Source organism: Streptopelia decaocto, assembly GCF_964273445.1.
Source record: "Streptopelia decaocto genome assembly, chromosome: 3".
Lineage (NCBI taxonomy): Eukaryota > Metazoa > Chordata > Aves > Columbiformes > Columbidae > Streptopelia > Streptopelia decaocto.
In genome coordinates this window covers 28,072,272-28,093,022 of record NC_138656.1, presented here as the reverse complement: position 1 = coordinate 28,093,022, position 20,751 = coordinate 28,072,272, and the positions used below count along the sequence as shown (strand labels likewise).

At 36.4% G+C, this 20,751-nt stretch overlaps 1 protein-coding gene across 5 annotated transcripts in view; it reads left to right on the top strand.

Annotated features, from left to right (window-relative positions):
* Window positions 1-20,751, top strand: part of THADA (THADA armadillo repeat containing) — a 167,126-nt gene that overhangs the window by 8,343 nt on the left and 138,032 nt on the right. For all 5 annotated transcript variants that reach the window (XM_082047591.1, XM_082047592.1, XM_082047589.1 and 2 more), the window contains exons 11-22: window positions 784-1,475; window positions 1,852-2,003; window positions 2,148-2,303; window positions 3,459-3,581; window positions 4,516-4,639; window positions 5,959-6,107; window positions 6,977-7,187; window positions 8,324-8,459; window positions 8,760-8,896; window positions 9,278-9,436; window positions 10,623-10,780; window positions 15,077-15,186. In XM_082047591.1, coding sequence (XP_081903717.1) covers window positions 784-1,475; window positions 1,852-2,003; window positions 2,148-2,303; window positions 3,459-3,581; window positions 4,516-4,639; window positions 5,959-6,107; window positions 6,977-7,187; window positions 8,324-8,459; window positions 8,760-8,896; window positions 9,278-9,436; window positions 10,623-10,780; window positions 15,077-15,186 — 2,307 coding nt within the window. The remainder of the gene's footprint in view (window positions 1-783; window positions 1,476-1,851; window positions 2,004-2,147; window positions 2,304-3,458; window positions 3,582-4,515; window positions 4,640-5,958; window positions 6,108-6,976; window positions 7,188-8,323; window positions 8,460-8,759; window positions 8,897-9,277; window positions 9,437-10,622; window positions 10,781-15,076; window positions 15,187-20,751) is intronic.

Genomic DNA, 20,751 nt, shown 5'->3' with positions numbered 1-20,751 from the left:
AAAAATATAATGTAATGATATTGCATAGATAGTTCTAAGTTACAATTTTCTCCTGCATGCTAAAAGGAAATTTTGTTTTTCCATCATAAGTGGGGCTAGTTTACCAGCTACCTGATGGTAAAGAGTGGCAGAATCAGTTGTTATGTAGACAGATAAACGTTTGTTTCGGGACATCACCTCCAATGCTTTTAAAAGTACAGAAGAAAACGAAGTGTGCCAGTGAGTGGAATACTTGAAGTAAGATGACTTTTAATTTTTCTTTTTTTTCTGTTTGCAAGTGTTGACTGCTTGCATCTAATGGATTACCAGCACTGTTATATAGGAGATAAAACATGTATTCAGTTCAGCCTTTGTTCACGCCTTGGAGGTCAGTTTTGTGATTTTGGTTTTGCGCACATAGTGAGTTTTTATGGTTTAAATGCCAGTGAAAATTTGTCCGTATATTTTCAAGAAGCATGCAGTAATGTAATGCTGCTCAAATTATTAGCATGTGGATATGAATTTTTGTTTTCAAAATAGTAAGTGTAGTGGCTTGTCAGGTTTCTTTCCCCCAGTCTGTAGGATTTTTAGGTGTAATCAGTTAACAGCGTGTCAGGTGTCATACACTTTGCAACGTCCAATTCATCACCTCCTTTTTGTGGTAATTTCCTTTTCTTCAATGAATGGGTGTTGTCTCCTTACCTGTTATAGTGTGTGGTAAGCTAATGTGATGAATAGTTATTTTGAAATAAAGTATTTTTAAAAAAAAGACAAATGCAAATAATGAACTTTTCTTTTTAAAAGGTTGAAAGAATCCAGTATGGCAACGTCTTTGTCTAGAATCCTTGCTATTTGGACTAATTCAGCACTGGCTGCCCTCATTTCAGGCTCCCCAAATCTAAAAATCAAACTTAATGGGAACTCGGATGTAATTGGGAATGTCCTGGAATACATTTACACACACTGGGACCACCCTCTGGATGCTGTTAGACACCAAACCAAATTGATATTCAAGAATCTTCTTCAGATACATCGAACCACCATTGCAGATTCCAATGAAAAATCAGACCCATTCTTTGAAAGGTTGATAAAACGTTTACTAAGCTTGGAATGGCATGTAAAAGGGAAATATGCTTCTCTTGGCTGTCTTGTGGAGTGTGTGGGCACTGAAAACATACTGCAGTTGGACAGAACAATTCCAGTACAAATCTTGGATGTGATGAGTGATCAGTCTCTTGCACCCTATGCTAGTGATCTTTTGGAAACCATGTTTACAAATCACAAAACCCATTTTACTTTGAGTTTTCAAGAAAGCACCTGGATTGACCAGTGGCACGACATCTGGGTTTCTCCTCTTCTGGTAATACTGTGTGAAGGGAACCATGACCAAACTACTTATATAATAGATTACTATTTACCAAAGTTGCTCAAGTGCAGCCCTGACAGTCTGAGCTACATGATTCGAATTCTTCAGGCTTCTGCAGATGCTAATCTAGGTAAGGCAACAAATATTGTAATTATGATTAAAAAAATCTCAGAAATGTGATTTCTATTCTATTATTATTAGAACTAATTTGGGAGAAAAATTCCAGATGGTTATTATTGCTGTTAGTTTTTCAAGGTGGAATTCATAATAATAATAAGTGCATCTTCATGCTATGAGGAAAATAATTAGTATTCTAACTGTAGGCTCCTTGCTGTTCTCTTTACATGCTAAGCTTTGTTACATATCAGTATTTTTTCTATTGTTTTTCTGTTCAGCTGTTATTTCTTGCACAGATGTGTCCAGTAGTATGTTTTGACAAGCACTGCAGTTTGTACATAGTTTGTGTTCATCAAACTATAGTCATTACTGGTTTTCATTTTCTTTAGGCTCTCGCAGTACTAGAGGAGCTCTTGGAGCACTGATGGCATGCCTAAGAACAGCCAGGGCACATGGACACCTGGAACTTTTGAATATCATGAGCAGTGGTCTTGTATCCACTGAACGTATAAAACAAGGTCTAGTCCACCAGCACAATCAGGTAAAGGGACAACTATTTTTTTTTTTGTCTTTAAATTAGAAAAATTGCTTCAACCTTAAATACTGTGTCAGCATTGTTTTAAAACAAAGGTGTCATCATAGGTGCCTATAACTCTTTTGTGGTTAATATCTAAATATCTTCCAGGTTTGCATTGATGCTTTAGGTTTACTTTGTGAAACCCATCGTAGCACGGAAATTGTGTCTATGGAGGAAATGCAGCTAATTCAATTTTTCATGATGTACAACTTGAACAGCCAGTCTCCTGCAGTAAGGCAACATATATGTTCTTTACTGAGAAAGGTAATCCCAAACTATAAACAGTGTCTAATGCGTTTAATATGTTAGTTAAGTAGTGTTTAAAAAAAAATTATACTGAGTATGTTATGAAGTTGTACCTCTGAAAGAGATCAGGACTGTGGTGTTTGTTACCGAACTGAATGGCGGTAAGTCATCGCAGGCAAGGATGGCTTAAATAAAAAATTAAGTGATAGGCACAGTAACTTGATCATGAATGGTAGTAAGTGTTACTTAACCTGTCAGGGTACATGTACTTTACCAATAGCAAAGCAATGTGCTGTAGTGTAAGCGATGAACTTCGTTGTGGACTAAGAGCGTCTATGTAGACTTACCAGACCTCAGGCAAGTTCAGAGTCACTTGATCAGCCTCGGCAACCTGACCTGGAGAATGGGAGAGGATTATGGAGGGAACAGCATGATGTGGCTGTGCTGTTAGAGTCTGCAGGGATCAAGTATGTCAATGTTGCAGAAGTTGCCAAGGTCATACGTAGATCATGGTAGAAAGATATGGATAAAATGAGGTAACTGTGTATGTATAAAGAATGTTTTGGAAAATGTTGATGGCAAAAGAAAGTGTAGAAGGAGAAAATAAATAATTTGAGACAGGAAAAATGAGGGAATAGGTTTGGTGGAAACAGAATAGCTGTAGTCCATCTCTTTGCTTTGTTTACTGGTGCAGAATGAGGAATATGAGATGGAAAAATTGTGTTAGAGGGGGTGTAATAATAAAGGAGATAATATTAGTGGGTAATAAAAGAGCTGGGGTAAGCACTGCTGAGGTGAGTCAAGCTGTAAGAGACACTGAATCTGTAAGATTTAAATGCAGTAATTGAGCTTTTTTTTTTTTATAGAGGAGCATATGTTCCACAGCAAATGAGAGGAGATGGGAGGAGGAGACTAGGCATGAATTTAAGGAGGAAAATGGAAGAAGGTGTTGGAGGTGCAGGGGGAGGGGAAAAAGGTTGGCCATGAGAGATGGGGGAGCAAAAAACATGGTTTTGTAGTGGTGGGAGAAGGATCTGCTCTGTGTTATACTGAGTGCAAACTTTTTAAAAATTACAAGCAACATGTTCTGTAAAATAAGCTGAAAATCCCCCTTTCCCTTATTTAATTGTCAATGATTCTTGCCTTACCTATGTTCTGCTTTTGTCCTAAAAGTTATTTTGTAGGATACAAGAGAGTTCCCAGGTGCTTTTTAAGTTGGAGCAAAGTAAAAGCAAGCAAGAGTTACTTGAAAACTCGACTAAAAGGCAGCCTTTGGGGATTTTGCAGCAATATAAAGTAAGTTAGGCTGCTGGAGATACAGATACAAGAGGTGGGATAGCATTTTTGAATGATAGTTAATTGTTCTTGAGAACGCCTCTGCGTAAGTTGGGCTGTGTCTGTGTTAGAACATAGTGAAGTGCAGAAGGAAGAACCTGGTGAAGCAAAACCTTGTCCACTCTGCACTTAGCAAGTTAACTTTGACTAAATATACTGTTGTCTCATGAACTGAGCGCCTATTAGTATTTGGAGGGTATCTTCAAGGTTAATTTTGTCCAAAAGCAATAAAGGTTTTGGGTTATTCTCTGAGGGTTTGCTCCATGATGTGAACTGAAACAGCAGTAAATGGGGAATGCCTGGAGTTGTACCCCCAAGCCAAACTAAGATTTTCAGGTAAATGTCCTGTCAGCTGCTGGCAGGTTAGTAGCAGGTTTTAAGTGAGAAGCGTTACTTGGGCTTCAAACAGAGATCCCTTGAGCTTCAGCCTTTTTCTAGCTCTGCAGAACAATCTAGTAAGAGAATGGACGACAGAGCTTCAGCACAAAGACTTCTGGCTGAAGACTTTTTTTTTTTCATTTGTCTTTTTTTTTTTCTATTTGAGGGCTCACGTCATCAGTTTCTTTGTGTTAAACTGTTTCTTGTCTTGAGTTCTGCTTTTCTTGTTCGACTAATTGAGCTTTGATACAATGGCCATCTTTTTGTGGGAGTGGGGAAGGAAAACATTTATTTAAAAAAAAACAAACTCAAATGATTGTCCAACCCTCACAGCACTCTAGGAAACAAGGAATTCATTAGTGTTATGAAGGTCAGCCTCCTATTCTTCCAAAATTAACTGGAAGGTTGTAATTTTTTTAGTAATACGTAAAGCAGAATGACCTAAATTCAGTTACTTTGAATTTGGTTTGTAGGGCAGCAATCAAACTGTCTTAAAATATCTTTTGTGATTTTTCAGGATTTCATGTCATCTGTATGTGACAAACTTTTTGAGGCACTATTTCCTGGTTCATCACACCCAACCAGATTTTCTGCACTGAGTATTTTAGGATTAATAGCAGAAATATTTTCTGTTCCAAAAGGTGAGACACCTAATTTATAGGCTGTAGGAGTGGGAGGTATTGAAAAAGATTCTTTTATGCCAGCTAATTAATTTCTGTCAAAATGAAATTAGCTGTTAATTTCTGTAGCATTTCCTATCTTGCTTTCACTTCACCTGAAAAAAGGATAGTAAATTTTATTGGAAAACGGAATGCTGAAGTAGATACAAATATTTATGATCTGTTAAATATCTTCTATAAATCGGGTTTTTCTTGCATAGCATGTTTTTAGTGAGGTTTTTCAATGAATTTTTGTTATTATAAAGAAAACTTTTGGATAATATTCACTATATTTGATAACTTTACTGCCTTTTCCTGTTCCAGGATCTTGATAATATGTAATTAAAAATGTTGAGACCATAAGAACACTTGATTGAGAAGGCTTGCTTGTCATCATGCTATTATTATACTAAATAAGGAACACTTTAACTGGACAGCTTATGGTGTTGTGCTGTTATTTTAGATTTTCTTCACAGTGTTATGACAACCCCAACTCAAGAAGTACTATTTAGAACCTTGGAGTATTGATGAGCTTGCTAAATCTTGTCTCTGGATCTTATGGCCAAGATAAAATGATGTTTTCAGTCTTAAACAGTAGTGATCTTTTCTCAAAACCCCTGATAAATCATGAACACATCAATTGTATTATGAGTTTGTGGTTTGATTCTGCCTTTTTTTAAATAGAAAGTTGTGTTGACAGTTGTTTATAATAGTAGTTTGAGGATTTCAGAAGCCTGACATTACTTCTGTAAAGGAGATTTAGCTGCTGTTGTGTTCTGTTCTGGAATGCGGTGCACTTGCTTAACATTTCTGGCTTCTTTACAGCATTAGGTCAGTTGCCAGACGTCATGACCCCTTTAAATCTAAATTAAAAGCAAAAAAATTGTAATGGCTTCTATTTCAGGGGATTATTCCTATGACAAAAAGGACCCACCCAAACCAAACCTCAAAACACACTGAAATTTTAAACATTTTTTTGAGATGGATTATTTTCTAATACTACATACTTACAGGAAAAGAATTTTTAAGCAAAGCTAAAAATATTATTTTTAAGACTGAATTTAGTGTGAATAAATGGGATTCTGTTTCTGACAATAAGTTACTTTCTGAATTACTACAAGTCATTTTTTTTGATATAGTAATTTTTTTTTTCAACAGTAAACATGGCATTTTAAGACCTGTTAAGAGAAGCTAGTAATATTAAAATAAGTCTTTAGTATAGCTAAGCAAAATGTGAATACGGTGCTTACTCTGGAAAGAATTGCAGCAAAAGTATGTAAGACATTGATTTCTTTGAACAGGCCAGGCACAAGTTTTCCAGTTGGAGCAGGTGATTGATTCTGCTCGTGTCCAAACTTTGATCCAGTGTTTTGCCAGCACTTTTGAGGAAGTAAAAGTTCTGGCGTTTGGGCTTTTGATGAAACTACGTGATACTGCGTTTAATTTACAGGTATGTAATAAAAAGTAGCTTAAAGGGAATAATTTTGTGAAAGATGAATGTTTTGTATTATACTAGGTACTTCGGTTAGGTACAAAGCATAATTCCTGAAAATAAGAAGTTAGCCCAAGTTGCCTTCAGTAATGTTCATTGCTGGCATCATCTGTGTATTTTTACACAGCTTCTGCCCTTACCTGAGGAGGCTTGTTTCACTAATGGATGAAGGAGTTTGGGAAATTCATTGGATACGACTGTGAAATATCATAGAAATAGATGATGCTAGCTCCTTGCTTAGCTGTGACTTCCCTTTGATCAAGGCATTTTGACTTGATCTTGTTTTAAGAAATTCAACTAGCTCTTTCCTTTTCTGATTACTCTCAGATTTCATTATCTGATTGTCTGTTTGATTTCTCCCAAATTTTGCCCTTTGAGTCAATACTGATTTTTCTGTTTATTACTTCATAAAAATTTACTTTTGACTTTGTAAGTATTGGTGAACAAATACCGTTTCCTGATAAACTGTGCTGCTCTGTGGTGTCCATTAGCAGATAAAACACAGTATTTCAGAACAAACAAACAAGACTCCCAAATGAAAAACCCAAAAATTCCTCCAATGAAGTGCAGCATGTTTGAATACTGCTCTATAAATGACTGTCCCCATCCTTAACGTGTACGTAATAGTGTCTTTGGTGAATATGTACAGATGCATGTTTTGAGTTTTAAGGTGATCAGCGCACAAAGTAAGTGTTAAGAAATACGTATGAGCAAACTTACTGAAAAACAGGTTCTTATGTTCCAGGGTGCTAAGTAGCTTAATTAAATCAATATGGAAGCTCAGTAAAATGAGCAATATTGTGTGGGGTTTTTTTTTGTTTTTTAAGGATTCTGCAAAGCTAGATCTCCTATTCCAAGCAGCAATGGATCTTAGCACAAGTACCAAGCCATATGATTGTGTCACTGCTTCATATTTGTTTAACTTCTTAATACATCATAAAGGACTACAGCATATTTGTTTAGGAAAATGGGTTGAGCATAACCCCCAGGTGGATGAAAACACCTCAGTAGGTACAGTGGAGAAGAACACTTTAGCAGGTAAGCTTTTGAGTAAATAGACCTCCATATTTTTTAGATTTATTTGAAACCTTACTGCTTTTCCTTAAAACTTTCCGTAGGAGGCATAAGGAGTAAGAAGTGCTTATTTCTAGTAGGTTTTAAAGTGTATTTTGTTTTGCTTTTAAGAAGCCAGATGCCTTAGTAAGATCTTAGTCTGGTCCTGTTCAGGTTGAAGCTAGCCAATGCTCTTAGCAGGTGATTTTTGTTCTGATCAGTGGGTTGGTAACACTGAGTCAGCCTGTGCGCATGAAGTGCAGGAAGGAACCCCCCAGCGAAGGCAGCAACACTTGGTCTGTGTGATCTTCCAGTACTTGATATTTGCAGCTCTGCCCTTGGAGCTCTGTTTGCTTGGAACAGTTTTTCCGAGGGGTTTGCAGCTCTGCATGTACATTTCTGGAGTAATTAGGAATTGTTCACATGTGGAACGTTTTTCTTTGGTTCGGTGCCTCTGGATGAAAGGAGAGATGCACTAGATCTGGCATATTTGGAAAATCTGTTAAGCAAACTTCTTCTGCCTTTTGTACTTTGCAATAAATCCAAAATCTTTAACTTAATTGTCTATAATAAAGCATTGGATGCAATTTGTTACCTGTAGCGTTATACTTTGGTCTGTAATCTGTTCAGATTCTGATGCTGAGATGCCTCATGGTATAAATATAAATAGGCACATGTATCCTTGAAAACTGGGCAGGTTCTTTAGTGGCTAATGTAAGATTTAAATATTTAGCCATAAAATGCTGATCTTTCTGCTGAACAATTTGTTGTATTAATATGGCTCTAAGGGTGAAGTCTGACTTTCAGTATGTGGTAGGGGAACCTCTTTTGACTTGATCCTGAGTATAGGATCAAGGCTGTGCTTTTCACAGCTGCTGTCTGATTTGGATAGACAGACTAAGTTGACTATAACAAATATTACTGGATTTTAGGTAAGTGAAAATAGATATTCTTTTATTTAAATAACAAGAGAGTGAAAAGGGTAAACAAGAAAATTGCTGTGCATTGTCTGTTGAATAGTTGTATGAATAGGTTTTTTTCCTATTTCTTTAAAACACATTTATTTCTTAGAAAATACAATGTATGTCTATAATGTGAATCTGTACTTTTTAAAATTTTAGTTACCAAACTTTTGTTGGTGAATGTTGAAGAAGAAATATTTCAAGCTAAGAACTCTCTGCTTCGAGCAGCAGCATCGTTCCCAATGTATGGGAGAGTGCATTGTATAACTGGGGCTTTGCAGCAATTATCTCTTAAGTAAGTAAAACGTGCTACTAAATAGTTGTAGTTCTGTATTTAAGCACAGTGGACATGCTGCTCAGGTGAGCGTAAAGGTATACGGTGTTATTTGTAAAGAAATCCAGCATCTGTATTATTGGCTGCTACACCGTTCACTGTTAAACTCAGTCCTAGACCTTTTCAAACTGTATCCTATTTATAGTTTTCATAAATGCTGTTGCAGAAGTGTGTGTAATTTAAATTCTTTTAAAATTATACAATTATTTTTAATCCATGTTGGGTTTTGTTTCTGGTTTTGCGCTTTTTTTTTTTTTTAAGTAACTTGACATTGGTAGCTGAATGGAAGGAAATGGTGGCAAGGCTCATTTTGATGTCATACAAGCTCTCTTCTGTAGTATCACCAGTAGTGCAGAGCTCATCACCAGAAGGTCTTATTCCAATGGATAGTGATTCAGGTAAACAAACAAACCCCCCGAAGAATTCTCTTGAGATCTGAAGTTCTATTTGTCTTACAGTGATTCAGAACTAGAACTAGCACTCCTTCATTTCTACTTCTTATGTCATGATCTTAAACTTCTGATAGAGGTTGACCTGATTTCTGCACTAAAAACGATAAAAGAAGCATTTGCAGATAATATTGTTGCATCTGTTTTAAAACAGATGACTGTGAAGTCCAGTTCTTTCTTCCTTAATCCTTGTAATCACCATAGTTTTTGTATTTTTTTTTTCCCGCTAATAGCTTTCTTCTATACTTACATACTCAAAATGAATTATATTTGTATAAAGAACTGGAAGTGAAAAAGCTAACTTAAAAATTCTTCTTGTTTAATATGTAGAAAGTGCAGATCGCCTGCAGATGATTCTACATGAGATACAACCACAGGACACGAATGATTATTTCTTGCAAGCAAAAATTCTGAAAGAACACTGCAAAGTAGAGTCTGAAAAGCAGGCTGACCACAGGCCAATGGAAAATAGTTGCACAGAAATGAGAGGTAAATCCAGTGCTGTATTAGTAATTAAATCAAGATATTCTTTATAGAGCAGGCGTTTTACATGGGTGATCAAAATTGGAAGTTATTTGCTCCGTGTAGTTTCATTTCTACAATAAATCTGTCAGAACCTAGTTATTCATGGGTATGGTTTTAAAGACGAATTGACCGTGTTTTTCTGGAAGTTTGTGGTTAATCTCTCTTAAAGCACAAATAAAAATGAGTTGGTTTGATATTGGCCTAGAATCTATTGCCTTAACTGCACTGGCCAGGTAATCTTCAACACCTTTTCTGTCAAGCAACACTTTTAATGTGTTTCTTGTTGAAATGTTAGTGTGATTTCCCTCTTCAGTGTACACAAGGCTAGTGGGGAACATGTTAATGCAATAAAAATTGTTGCATGAAATTACATAAGTAGAAGCTTCTTTTTGAAAGATTCCAGTGGTAAAATGTTAGATATTATTTCTCTGCTTTAATTAATAGAAACTATGAAACTGAACCTTACAATGATAAAGAAATTGTAAACTTTGGCATACTTAGTGTAGGTCAGCATAAGTTTATATAATATCTGTACATTATAAAATTTAATAGTTTATGAAAACTTTTTGATTCTTAAACATTTGAACTTTCTTTCCTCACATGTTTTTTCCTATGTTTAAAATAGTTTGACTTAGGACGTATGTTTTGCTTCATGAAAAGAAATCTGTAAATATGTTAAAGTGCCACAATGGCCACCAGATGGAGATGTTGTGTTAAAAACTTGGGTTTGCCCTGGCCCCTTCCTATGAGGGCACCTGGATTAAAAACCAAATAACATGCAAAAAGTGATGGATGGATGATTGCCATGGAGTTTGCTGGAGCCTGCCTCCAAAGTTGTAGGTGTTTGTGTAGTTTGGTGTGCAGGTGAATATCAGTTGTGACCAAAAGACCTGTACTTTTCAGAATCGCAGTTTTCTGGTGAAATGCTATACTGCTGCTCGTTCCAAGCAGAATAAAGTACAGTGAGTGTTCAGGAGTGGAAGTAATTAGGGTCAGGAGAACTCAATTATCTTTTGAATTAGCAAGTTTAAAATTTTTTTTCATAGTTAATTGTGTTTTGTAAGTTGATCAGGCTAAATGAAGTTTAAATTAGAAGTCTGTGTTTGAGAGCTGAGTTACACTATCACATTTGTTGATTTTTATTTTTAAGGTAAAGAAATGCAGACATGTGATGTCACAGCCCAAATGGTTCTTGTATGTTGCTGGAGAAGCATGAAGGAAGTATCTCTGCTCTTAGGGACACTGTGTAAACTTTTGCCTTCACAGGCTACATGTGAACCTTCAGATGGGCTCATTACTGTAGAACAGGTAGGAAAGTGCTTTTTATTATAAAATATTGACTTTCTTGGGGCTAGGAAAGACAGTTTTCTGAAAGCTTGTTTTCTTAAATCTACATTCTGTATTGGGAAAGGTTGCTTTTTTTCTTTTAATTGCCATGTTCTCCTCATGGTTTCCTGGTTTTATTAAACTTGGTTAATGGTCTAATTTTTGATAAGATGCTATTCAGAAGGCATAAGCATAGCAGTAACAGATAAGTGGAGAAGTTGTTATACATAGATAGCATACATCTTACAAATAACACAATACAATTAGATTAGGTATTCATTGAGTTTGTTCTGTTCAGGGATACCAATGCCTATAGACATATGTATTTATATATACTGGGCATTAATAGAGTTGTTAAAAATCTTGTAAACTGACTTCATATTGAAAGTGTCTTTTGTTTCATTTTTAACCATACCTGTTGGGGTTTGCTTTAACGCTCTTCATTAATCGAACTTCATAATCAATTGTTCTGAAAGTTAAACATGCTCAAGTAGTTGTAGTCTTGTCCCATGTAGGAGATTACATACAAATTATTCACAAATCAATGTGACTCTCTTTTTCCTTCTTTTTTTTTTTTTTTTTTTAATTTAAGAGATGAGAAATGTTAATATGCCATCTGGGCCTCCTGTAGAATTTTGAGTGCAGTGTTTACAAGGAATTAGATTACCATAGGCATTTACTTGGGAAATATTTTGTGTTTATTAAATTTCTGGTTTTAATTGATGACATTTTATTTCCATATGGTTTCAACAAAACCAGTTTCTGCATGGAAGACTGAAATATGCAAGACACAGTACTTTTTAACCTCTCTTTCTCTCCAACAGAAAAATACTTATTTAGCTTTTCCTTAGGTGTTAGAACTTTACATAAGTAATAGTATAATGTATTGCAGATCTTATTTCTTAAGTTATCTAATGTTACGGTACCATGGCAGTAACACTAGTATCTTTATTCTTGTGTTGTCTTTAGCCTTCACGTTTTCATCTGGTTAACAGCTGTATTTGTATTGTTGCAGAGGTCTGGAGGGTAGATGAGAGAATAGATATGCATTTCCACCATTACATTCTTTAATCTGCTCCAAGTCAAAAAAGGAATTGGTATTTTTAGCATGAGTCAGCTCTAACTAGCGTCTCCATCTTTATTTTGAAAGCAGACAGTAGTTGCCCTTTCAGAAATACTGTATCATTAAGGAACATATCTTATTTTCCCATAGATGCCTCATTAAATTCTTTATGCTTTTTACATCTTCCTGTAAAAAAGAGTGTCTGTGTTTTAATTTGAAGAATGCTAACTGATGTCAGTCTGAAATCCTGATTTTTCCTCTGGCTTTTAAGGAAGTACACAAGGAAATACAATTTGGCTGTTTAACCAATATTATAGGAAAAAATTTGGGCATTTTCTCTGCACTTCTTGTAACTGGCATTTACCTGACTGTAGGTAAAAAAAGAAAGGATTTCATCATAAATGACTAGAAATGCTAATAGAACAACTGTGGCTTCAGATGTCTATTAAACACTTTTCAGTGTTGAAAAATAAGAGAATTTGATTTTAGTATCTTATGCATGTAGATTTTTCCTTTAAAGTTGCCCATCTTTTTCTTTATTCTGTAAGTATTGAAAGAGACTTAAGAATACAAAGCGGGGAAACTCTAGAGAAACCTTGATCATATTGCCTTGAGTCAGACAATGCTTCAAACATGGCAGAACTTTCAACTCTTCCTCAAACTCCTCTTTATCTCACCTGTGAGGTTTTAAGACAGTTTTGGGAGATAAGCTTACCAGAACTGTGTGCCAAAGTGAAAAGAAATGAGCAGCAGAAGACTTAGTAGTGTCCTGGTGTCAGGAGTTCTGCTTGTGTTAACCCAGCAGCCAAGGAGAGCCGAGCTGAGCCCTTGTGGTGGAACACTGAAGTACACAGAAGATGCCAACTCTCTGTACTTGTTGCTTATTTGTGCCTCTGGTGCGAAGATGCTGCTCCAGTTGCTGCTTTGGAGTTCATTCTGTGCAAAAAAGAGTTTAAATCAAACAAACCCCCCCAACCAATGAAAACCAAACTTCTCCCCAGTGTTTAGTGTAACTGGTCTATCTCCTCTAGAGTTCAAAATTGTTAGCAATACTTCATTAGCCTACTAGTTGTTTCAAGCTGTGAGATGCTCTTGCAGTCCTGTATAGGTTTGAAGCTGTCCTCTCCTAATGGTTTGAAAAATAAAATACTCCCTAGATTGTGGGACCTTACCTTAGTGGCATCTTATTGCCAGGAAAATAAGATATGGAGGCACAACTGTACCAACCATTTCTCAGAGCGCTTTTGGAACCTCTTGTGCAGAATTTATATCCTGAATACTGAGATTGTTGGTCTCAGCAGCAAGGATGGCCCTGTAAATGATTGACTGTTGGATTATTAAGATGTTATAACCTGTTGTATTTTGGGTTTTTGACCCAAGTTGACTAGATGCATTTAAGCTATCTGCTGCTTACTCCATATTTGAATATTTTAACATGAACCAGGATGTTATTTCGTGTGCAAGCAAAGTTGGTAGGGTCACCTTTTCTTATGGTTGCTGTGGATCATGTGGAAAACATGAATTCCTTGACTTGTTCTCCATCCTGACAAATGTAGTACTGGTTTTATGGCACAGGGAAGTGGGACAGTCATGGATGGCATGATGCCATTAGATAGGAATCCCTGCTTATGCACTTGCTTCAGGATCAGTCCTTTGTCACTTGTGAGAACTGAGTAACTGCAGTGCTTTTTCTTCAAACTCTGGCCTATGTGTGGAAATGAATATATCAGAGTTCAATTCGAAGTAAGCTCCTAGTCAATGTGGCTGCTGCAAAAAGCTCAGAAATATAAATAGCAAAGTTGAAAGTTATGTGACCCCCCCCCCAAAAAAAAAAAAACAAACCAGAAATGCATATGAATTATTCTAAAAACGTAAGGGTGGTGGTGGAACAGGACAGTAATTTGATGTGCATGTGTATGGTTTTCTCGGTTTGGTTTTGTTTACACACCTGGGGAGCTGGTCTCTCTGTGGGTCAGTTCCTTCTGAAAAATGGGCACTTACGCCTGCTTTTGGGCTGGAAAGCTGAAACCCTGCAACTTAGCTTAAAATCCACTCAGATAACTGGTTTAGCTCAAATATCTCCAGTTATTGTTTGTTTCACATTAGGTGGGTTTTAGCTGCGGGAAATAATAGGTAGACTTAGTCTCCAGTTCTTCTTTCTAATCATTGAAATCTCATTGCTTAGGTAGTATGAATTACTTAACAGCAGGGTGGAAAGCCATATAGCTAGATATGTTAACTTCTTTGACATCCTAATTACTTGTCAGAATATTAAAGTATGTTATTTTATAAATAACAGAATAAGGAGAATTTTATAAGAAACTAGACATGATCTTATTTTTGGTTTTAAATATATGCTTTGAAGGAATTTTTGCTGAAGAACTGCTAGGAAATATTCCTGAAGAAGAGTTTGCGTAATAGAATGAAGTGCATGCTATGTGTTTTAAACAAATTGTATTAGAAGTTTGATTTAGACCTTGAAAGTTGATGAGAATTAGAGTGGAAAAAAAAATAAAAAAGCTTTTTGTAGAATGAGATTGTGTGGAATTGTAAGCCTCCAAACAGCTTTAAAAGCTTGGTATCCGGGCAGAGGTCTAGAACATCAGTATTGGGGAAAATTTAGTTACAGCGTTTAGCTTTTTCAGACTTTTAAATGTTGCTCTATATGTGTACATAATCTTATTTATTTTAAAATTGTTTCTAGCAGTCAAAGGCAATTATGCAGAATCCTAGAGCCGTAAAAATAGCTAAGGTAGATTAGTTTATTTTTGGCACAAGGGTGAAGTTTGAATTTCCTATATTAGATATTTTTGTATATGTTTGCTGCTGTTGCGATTTAGTAGATATTTTCTTTGGGATTTTAGGTAAGAGTGGAAGCAAACAAGAAGGATTCTAAGTTTGTTTCCTCTGAAAACTGGAGTTTTCCCTTTCTTAAAATCTGAGTGTTTTCCTCTTGGACAAACAGCTAATTTTATGTCCTTTATTTTTTTGGCCTTTTCTAAAGGACATAGCACTATCCTTTTAACCTGAAAATTTGAGTGGAAAATTTGTTATCCTTAAGTGCTTTCTTTATGATAGGACTTCAAGTTGCTTTTTACTTTTGTCAGTGACCTTTCTAACCAGGGGCAGGATTGCTGCTTTTAATTGCAGAAATGTCTTGCATACATAAATTGTTTATATATAATTTCAAATAGATTTTTTTTCTCTTTTTTTAGGTTAAAAATATTGGGGAGTACTTTAAACATCATCTGCTGCAATCAAGGCACAGAGGTGCATTTGAACTGGCATATGCTGGCTTTGTGCAACTTACGGAAATGCTTTCCAGGTAGGAGATGGGTAACTTATGTTTTTAATATAATAATTTTACCAAACTGTGGTATTGATCCTGAAACTGGCTGTACAAAGCAGATTCTTGATTTTATGTGGATTTTGAGTTTGGTGTAGGTGTGATTATGACGTTAGTTACATGACATTTGTGATGTGGACTGTGATATGGTTAGAGATGGGGCTCAGGCATTGGAAGACCATACAGACATTTAACGCTTGCTCCATTTTTTTCTTCATTTCTGGTGTGTTAGTTTGCTGAACAGCTCTCAAAAGCTCTTGGGAAAAGCAGGAGCGTAGAATTTGTAGAATTCTTTCCACCCACCCCCCCAACTTTCCCAGCCCTTTATGAAAATAAATGCCAGACTTTTTGTTTCAGCCAGGAAACTTTTTTTATTACTTGTCATTGAGTTGTGTATTCTGACATACGGATGACTACCTGGCAGTGCATCTCAGGATGTGATATGTAGCCTTTCAATTTTTTTTTTTTCTTCCTTACCCTTGTAACTTTATACTTTCCTAGAAGATCTGAGTGAGCAGAATTGTGCTGAGATCAGGGCAAGAGCATTGGAATTTTCATTACATGCTTAGTTACCCATTTCAAATGTTGGTAATGTTTCATGGTGATACAGGATGACTGTATCATACCCAGTTTTTAATAAGACAAATCAAAGTATCTATGTACTTTGTGGGTTATGGTGTGTTGTTTTTTAATGTCCTTTTTGTAAAGGCCAGTCAAATTTTCGATTTGCGGTACACGTATTTTCACACCAAGGGCAGGTGAAGTAACTAATGTTCCCCTTTTGCCCCAAGTGGGCCAGTTTGAGGCACTGATCTTTATATTGTTTATTTTGGGTGATGCAGAGGAAGGAAGAGGGGTAGTTTTGTTTGTTTGTTTTTTAAAGTAAAAATAAGTCTGATGGAAACAGCTTGGTGTTTTTAGTACAGACCAGCTGCCTGACCAGGTTCACTGCATGTCCCCTCAGCCAGTTTTCCCAACAAAATTAAGGGGCTGATCTCTAGTACAGGATGTCGGTGGGGCAGTTGCATTTGGGTACCAGGACTGCTTCATAAATTGGTTTTGACACATTCTGGCCTTTGTTCTCTATGCCAGCGAGATGTTAAAACTCTAAGCCTTGGTTCTGTTGCTGTTGTATTTGTAGAAGGTACATTATTTCCTTCTATGTGCTAGCAATCTGAGGCATTTTAAGTTGGCCTAGTTAGTTTGTTGAGACGTCACACGACCTTACTTTATGCTTGATTATCTACTTAAAAAGGAAGAAAAAAAAAACCTGCCATGTGATACTGTTCTTGCTTATCTTTTTGCCTATCTATATACGTTATATACATATCTATACATGTTGTGTTCTTTTTCTATACTATGAAAACTTGGTTCAGGAGTTTTAAGGTGATGTGTCAGATGGTTGCCTGGTGGCAGCCTTTGTGTGGGCCTGTTATTAATGTCTCCTCTGGGCTGGATCTTTGCTGTTTCCAGTGCTCCAAGTATTGAAAGAGCAGCTCCTACAGCAAGTGGTGGGTGAATGGCTGGAAATGTCTGATGGACAACAGCTGAGGTGGTCCCACTTATCTGGGCAACTTCCTAGAGAAGCAGTTATATGGGTTGTTTCATAAAGATGAACTAATTTCAAAGCAGTATGTTTCATGGTGGCAACATGTTACGATCACACAAAAATTTACAAATGGTTTAGTGAATTATCAAGTGGTAATCATTTGAAACTCTATGCCCTGCCTTTTCAAGTGCTAAGACTTTCGTTCAAGGGCAGTTTGTGGTTGCAGAGATCTAGTGATTTCAAATTGGCTTCATCTTTTTGAAGTGCCCAGTGTTGACTCATCAATGAGTGAATCTAGTTTGAATGGGCTACAAGCAGACGTTTTAAGCTTTTGATTTTTCTAAGTCAGGTACAAAGCATTGTTCTGCTGTCTGCTGCAAATTTCTGGCTGCTGTTTGTAGATACTCCAGCACACTGTGCACTGTTTCATTCAGTCTCCTGATGCTGCACTTGCAATAATGACTTTTTTTCCTAACTAAAAAAAAAAGCAACCACCATACCAACAGCAATAACCTTCCTTCTTTTCAGTGCTTCTCTTGCAGACCTCCAATATAATAATTTAAAACTTTCTGTATGGTTATCTAAACTTAGTTTTGTATGTGAAACTTGCTTTTTTCCAAAGCCAGAAATAGGTTCAGATAGCAAGGTATTAACAAGTTAAAGCACTGGTCGTCTTTTGAGACATGTAGTAAAAAATTTAAGTGTGTTGTACCAGTAGCTAGTGTTTTCATGTCAGGCAGCATTTTTTTGAATGCTCATTAAATTAATATAGTATTCCAATAATGTAAGCTATTAACAGTATTGAATGCATAGAAACAATTGCTGAATATTGAAGGGTGTTATCCATAGGTATGTTGGATGTGAATATAAACATGAGATGTAAAATTAATTATATGGTTAAGCTTTATGAGATACTTACATTTCAAAGGATTTATTCCTCCCATCAGCTTGAAGAGAGTCTGGCCATTGGAGTAATACTGTTGGTTTTGGTGTTGTTTGTGGTGTGTTTTTCTTTTGTTTGTGGCTTGTTTTTTTTTTTTTAAAAAAAAAACTTTTTACTACCACCAGCCCTTTTGAGGGGAGAAAGGAAGTGAACCAAACAGGTACAGCCCCACCAGTCTGATTGCAGTCAATATGCAGGGCTATCTAGAACAAATGTTTTAGGAAAGGCAAACTAAAAAGTAGGAGATGCTGGAAAACATATAAAAGGTGCTGTTGGTTTATAGCAGACTCTCTACATGGCAGACTAGTTGTTTTTCTTTGATTTTTCAGTTTTAAAATTTCGTTTAAACACTGAGGCAAATAGAGTAGAGCAAATCTAGCCACACTTCAGAGAAATTCCTGGTATGTTTGTTCCCTCCCTTTTTTTCTGCCATTGTGTTTAATGGAACATAAATGACTTAAGAGAAGCTTTATGGTGGTGTAAAATAGCCAAGCTCAAGAGAATTCTGCTTCTCTGGCAGTTATAAGAACATTAAGCAGTATAAATATGCATCATCATAAAACCAAAACAAAACACTAAAAAAACAACAACAAACCACACAGACAAAAAACCCCCCACAATTATATTTAAGTAATTTTCCTCTTCTGAATTAACAGTTCTCCAAAGCAAGTTTTTGGTGATACATACTGCTTAGTATTTTTAAAGATAAGCTATTTCAAATAGAGCAAGTATTCCTTTGGGAAAAGGGAGTTTGCAAGAACCAAGAGAGCAGCTCTGTGGAAATATATTTGTTTCAGTGAAAGAATATATTATCTGGGCAATCTGGGTCTCAAGGCTAATATTTGTATTTAAAGTGAAGAAGAAAGGAAACGCATATTGGAATAGCCAGTGACTTTGGTTTGGTACTTCTGGGACATGAGGATTATCTTGGGAGTGTTAATCCAGAACAGGCACATAAAGTCTCTTGATGAAGGCCAAACTGGTCTGCCTCTCTCGTAGAATCATTTTGGTTGGAAAAGACCCTGAAGATCAGAGAGTCCAACCATAACCTAACTCTAGCACTAAACCATGTCCATAAGAACCTCATCTGAATGCCTTTTAAACACCTCCAGGGATGGTGACTCCACCACTTTCCTGGGCAGCCTGTTCCACTGCTCTCCGTAGCCGCAAGGTTGTGCAATCTGGAAGCACGTGTACCTGAATCTCTATTCATTTATTGCTGTATCCACAAATGACAGAGGAGGAAGGCTTTGGGGCAGCTTATAGTAATGTGCAGCTTAAACACGATACCTTGTTGAACAGAATTGAACTTGAGCCCTACAGAAGCATCCTTGGCACTTTAATTCATTCTTTCTCTAAGACCCACTGAAAAATGTCACTAGGACTGTGCCAAATCCCTTTCCCATGGTTTTATGAAAGACTCTAGTTGAACATGGTCCTTCATTTTTATAGCCAAACACTTCCTTAAAACCATATGCTGGAGTGTTACTACCTGAGCTTGCTTTTAGCTGTACAACTCTTAAATACCAGTCTTTATAAGAACCAAAAGTAGACTTCTTTCTAGACAGAGTAATGGTATTCAGACCTGTCTGAGTTAGTGGTGAAAGAAAAATCTTTCCTCCACAGAGATTTCTTAGGAACCTGATGAAATTCAATCTCTTTCTTGACATTTGAATGTAAATTGCTGAGTCTGCTCTGAGTACGCCAGTTCCCATTCTTCCTTTTCCTGGTTCAGTATTCCTTCTAAGAGTGTAGTGCTCCCTTCGTCCTGCCTGCTTAACATTGTCTGTGACAGCACCTCCAGAAAACCATGTGGTTACAAAAAAAGCAACATCTATACCAATCACATAAGTTGTGTGGGTTTTTTTTCTTCTTTTTTTTCATTTAATACTTTGCTGTCATAGTCTCCAAGAAATTACAAATGCTCATTTGGTTCAGTAAGATAGTAGTTAGGGCAAGTACCCTGGAAGGCTTTGGGCATCTATTTTAAACTTGAATCTTTTGGAACCCATATGAATACTCAGATCATTTAGCTGTTTCAAAGGGTGTTTTGTCTGTTTTGCGTTTACCTTATTTAGTGAGGCTTTTCTTAGAGAGCAAGTAGAATATAAAGATTGCTGTAAAGATCAAAATTATGGTGTTGCATAGCTATGGCTGTAAGTGCTTTGCCTCACTAAAGTTGCAGAATGTAAGGTGAAGGTTTGGGAAGAGTTATATAGTGCAGTGTGTTTATTTAGGAACAATGTATTTTGAACAATTTTAAGTGTTCCAATTGGAGCTTAAAGTCAGTGAACACAATTTTAGGTGTTACGCAGCAACTTAGGACTGTATCATACTGTTTTCTGGGAAACAGCAATGATAAAGAAAAAAACCTTGGTTTGATTTTTACAAATGTTTAATCTAGTATCAGTGGAAATGATTCATCTGCACTCGGTCAGTGTCTGATCCTCTAATATTTCTGTTGGGAACTGGGAGTACACCCTCCTAAACCTTTGCAGTGAACTCTGCTTCTGACTCATTTTGTTGCTCTGAAGTGACTGTAACTCTTTGCCTTCCCAGGCCCCTGCAATCTGCTAGGAAAAATTTTCTTGTAAAATATTAAGATTGTTGATGGACTTTCTGGTGACGTGTGCTAGAATTGTCCCTAGCTTTTTGGCAAAAGTGTAATCATAGATGTCTAAAATGAAGGAGAGAAAAATAAACTAGAGGGAATAAAACCTGTTCTTATTTATTGTGATGCTTGTGGAGTTGGGAAGTACACTATATAATGAAGTACAAGATACAATATTAAGGCATTACTCAGTTCCAAGACATGTTAATTATTAACCCTGTCCATGTTTCCCCCCCATTTCTTTTTGTGCTTGGTGGAAGAGTGAGATGGGGTAATGACATTGTCTCTGGAATTCTGAGGCCACCCAAGGCTCTCTTTGCTCTCTTTTATTGCTAGCAAAACCACAAAACAGCACCTTTCTCAGTGCACCTATGTAATTTGGAAAATTTTTGCTTCATTTAGAGCAGATGATATGAAAACGGTGATAGAAAAAATCTACTT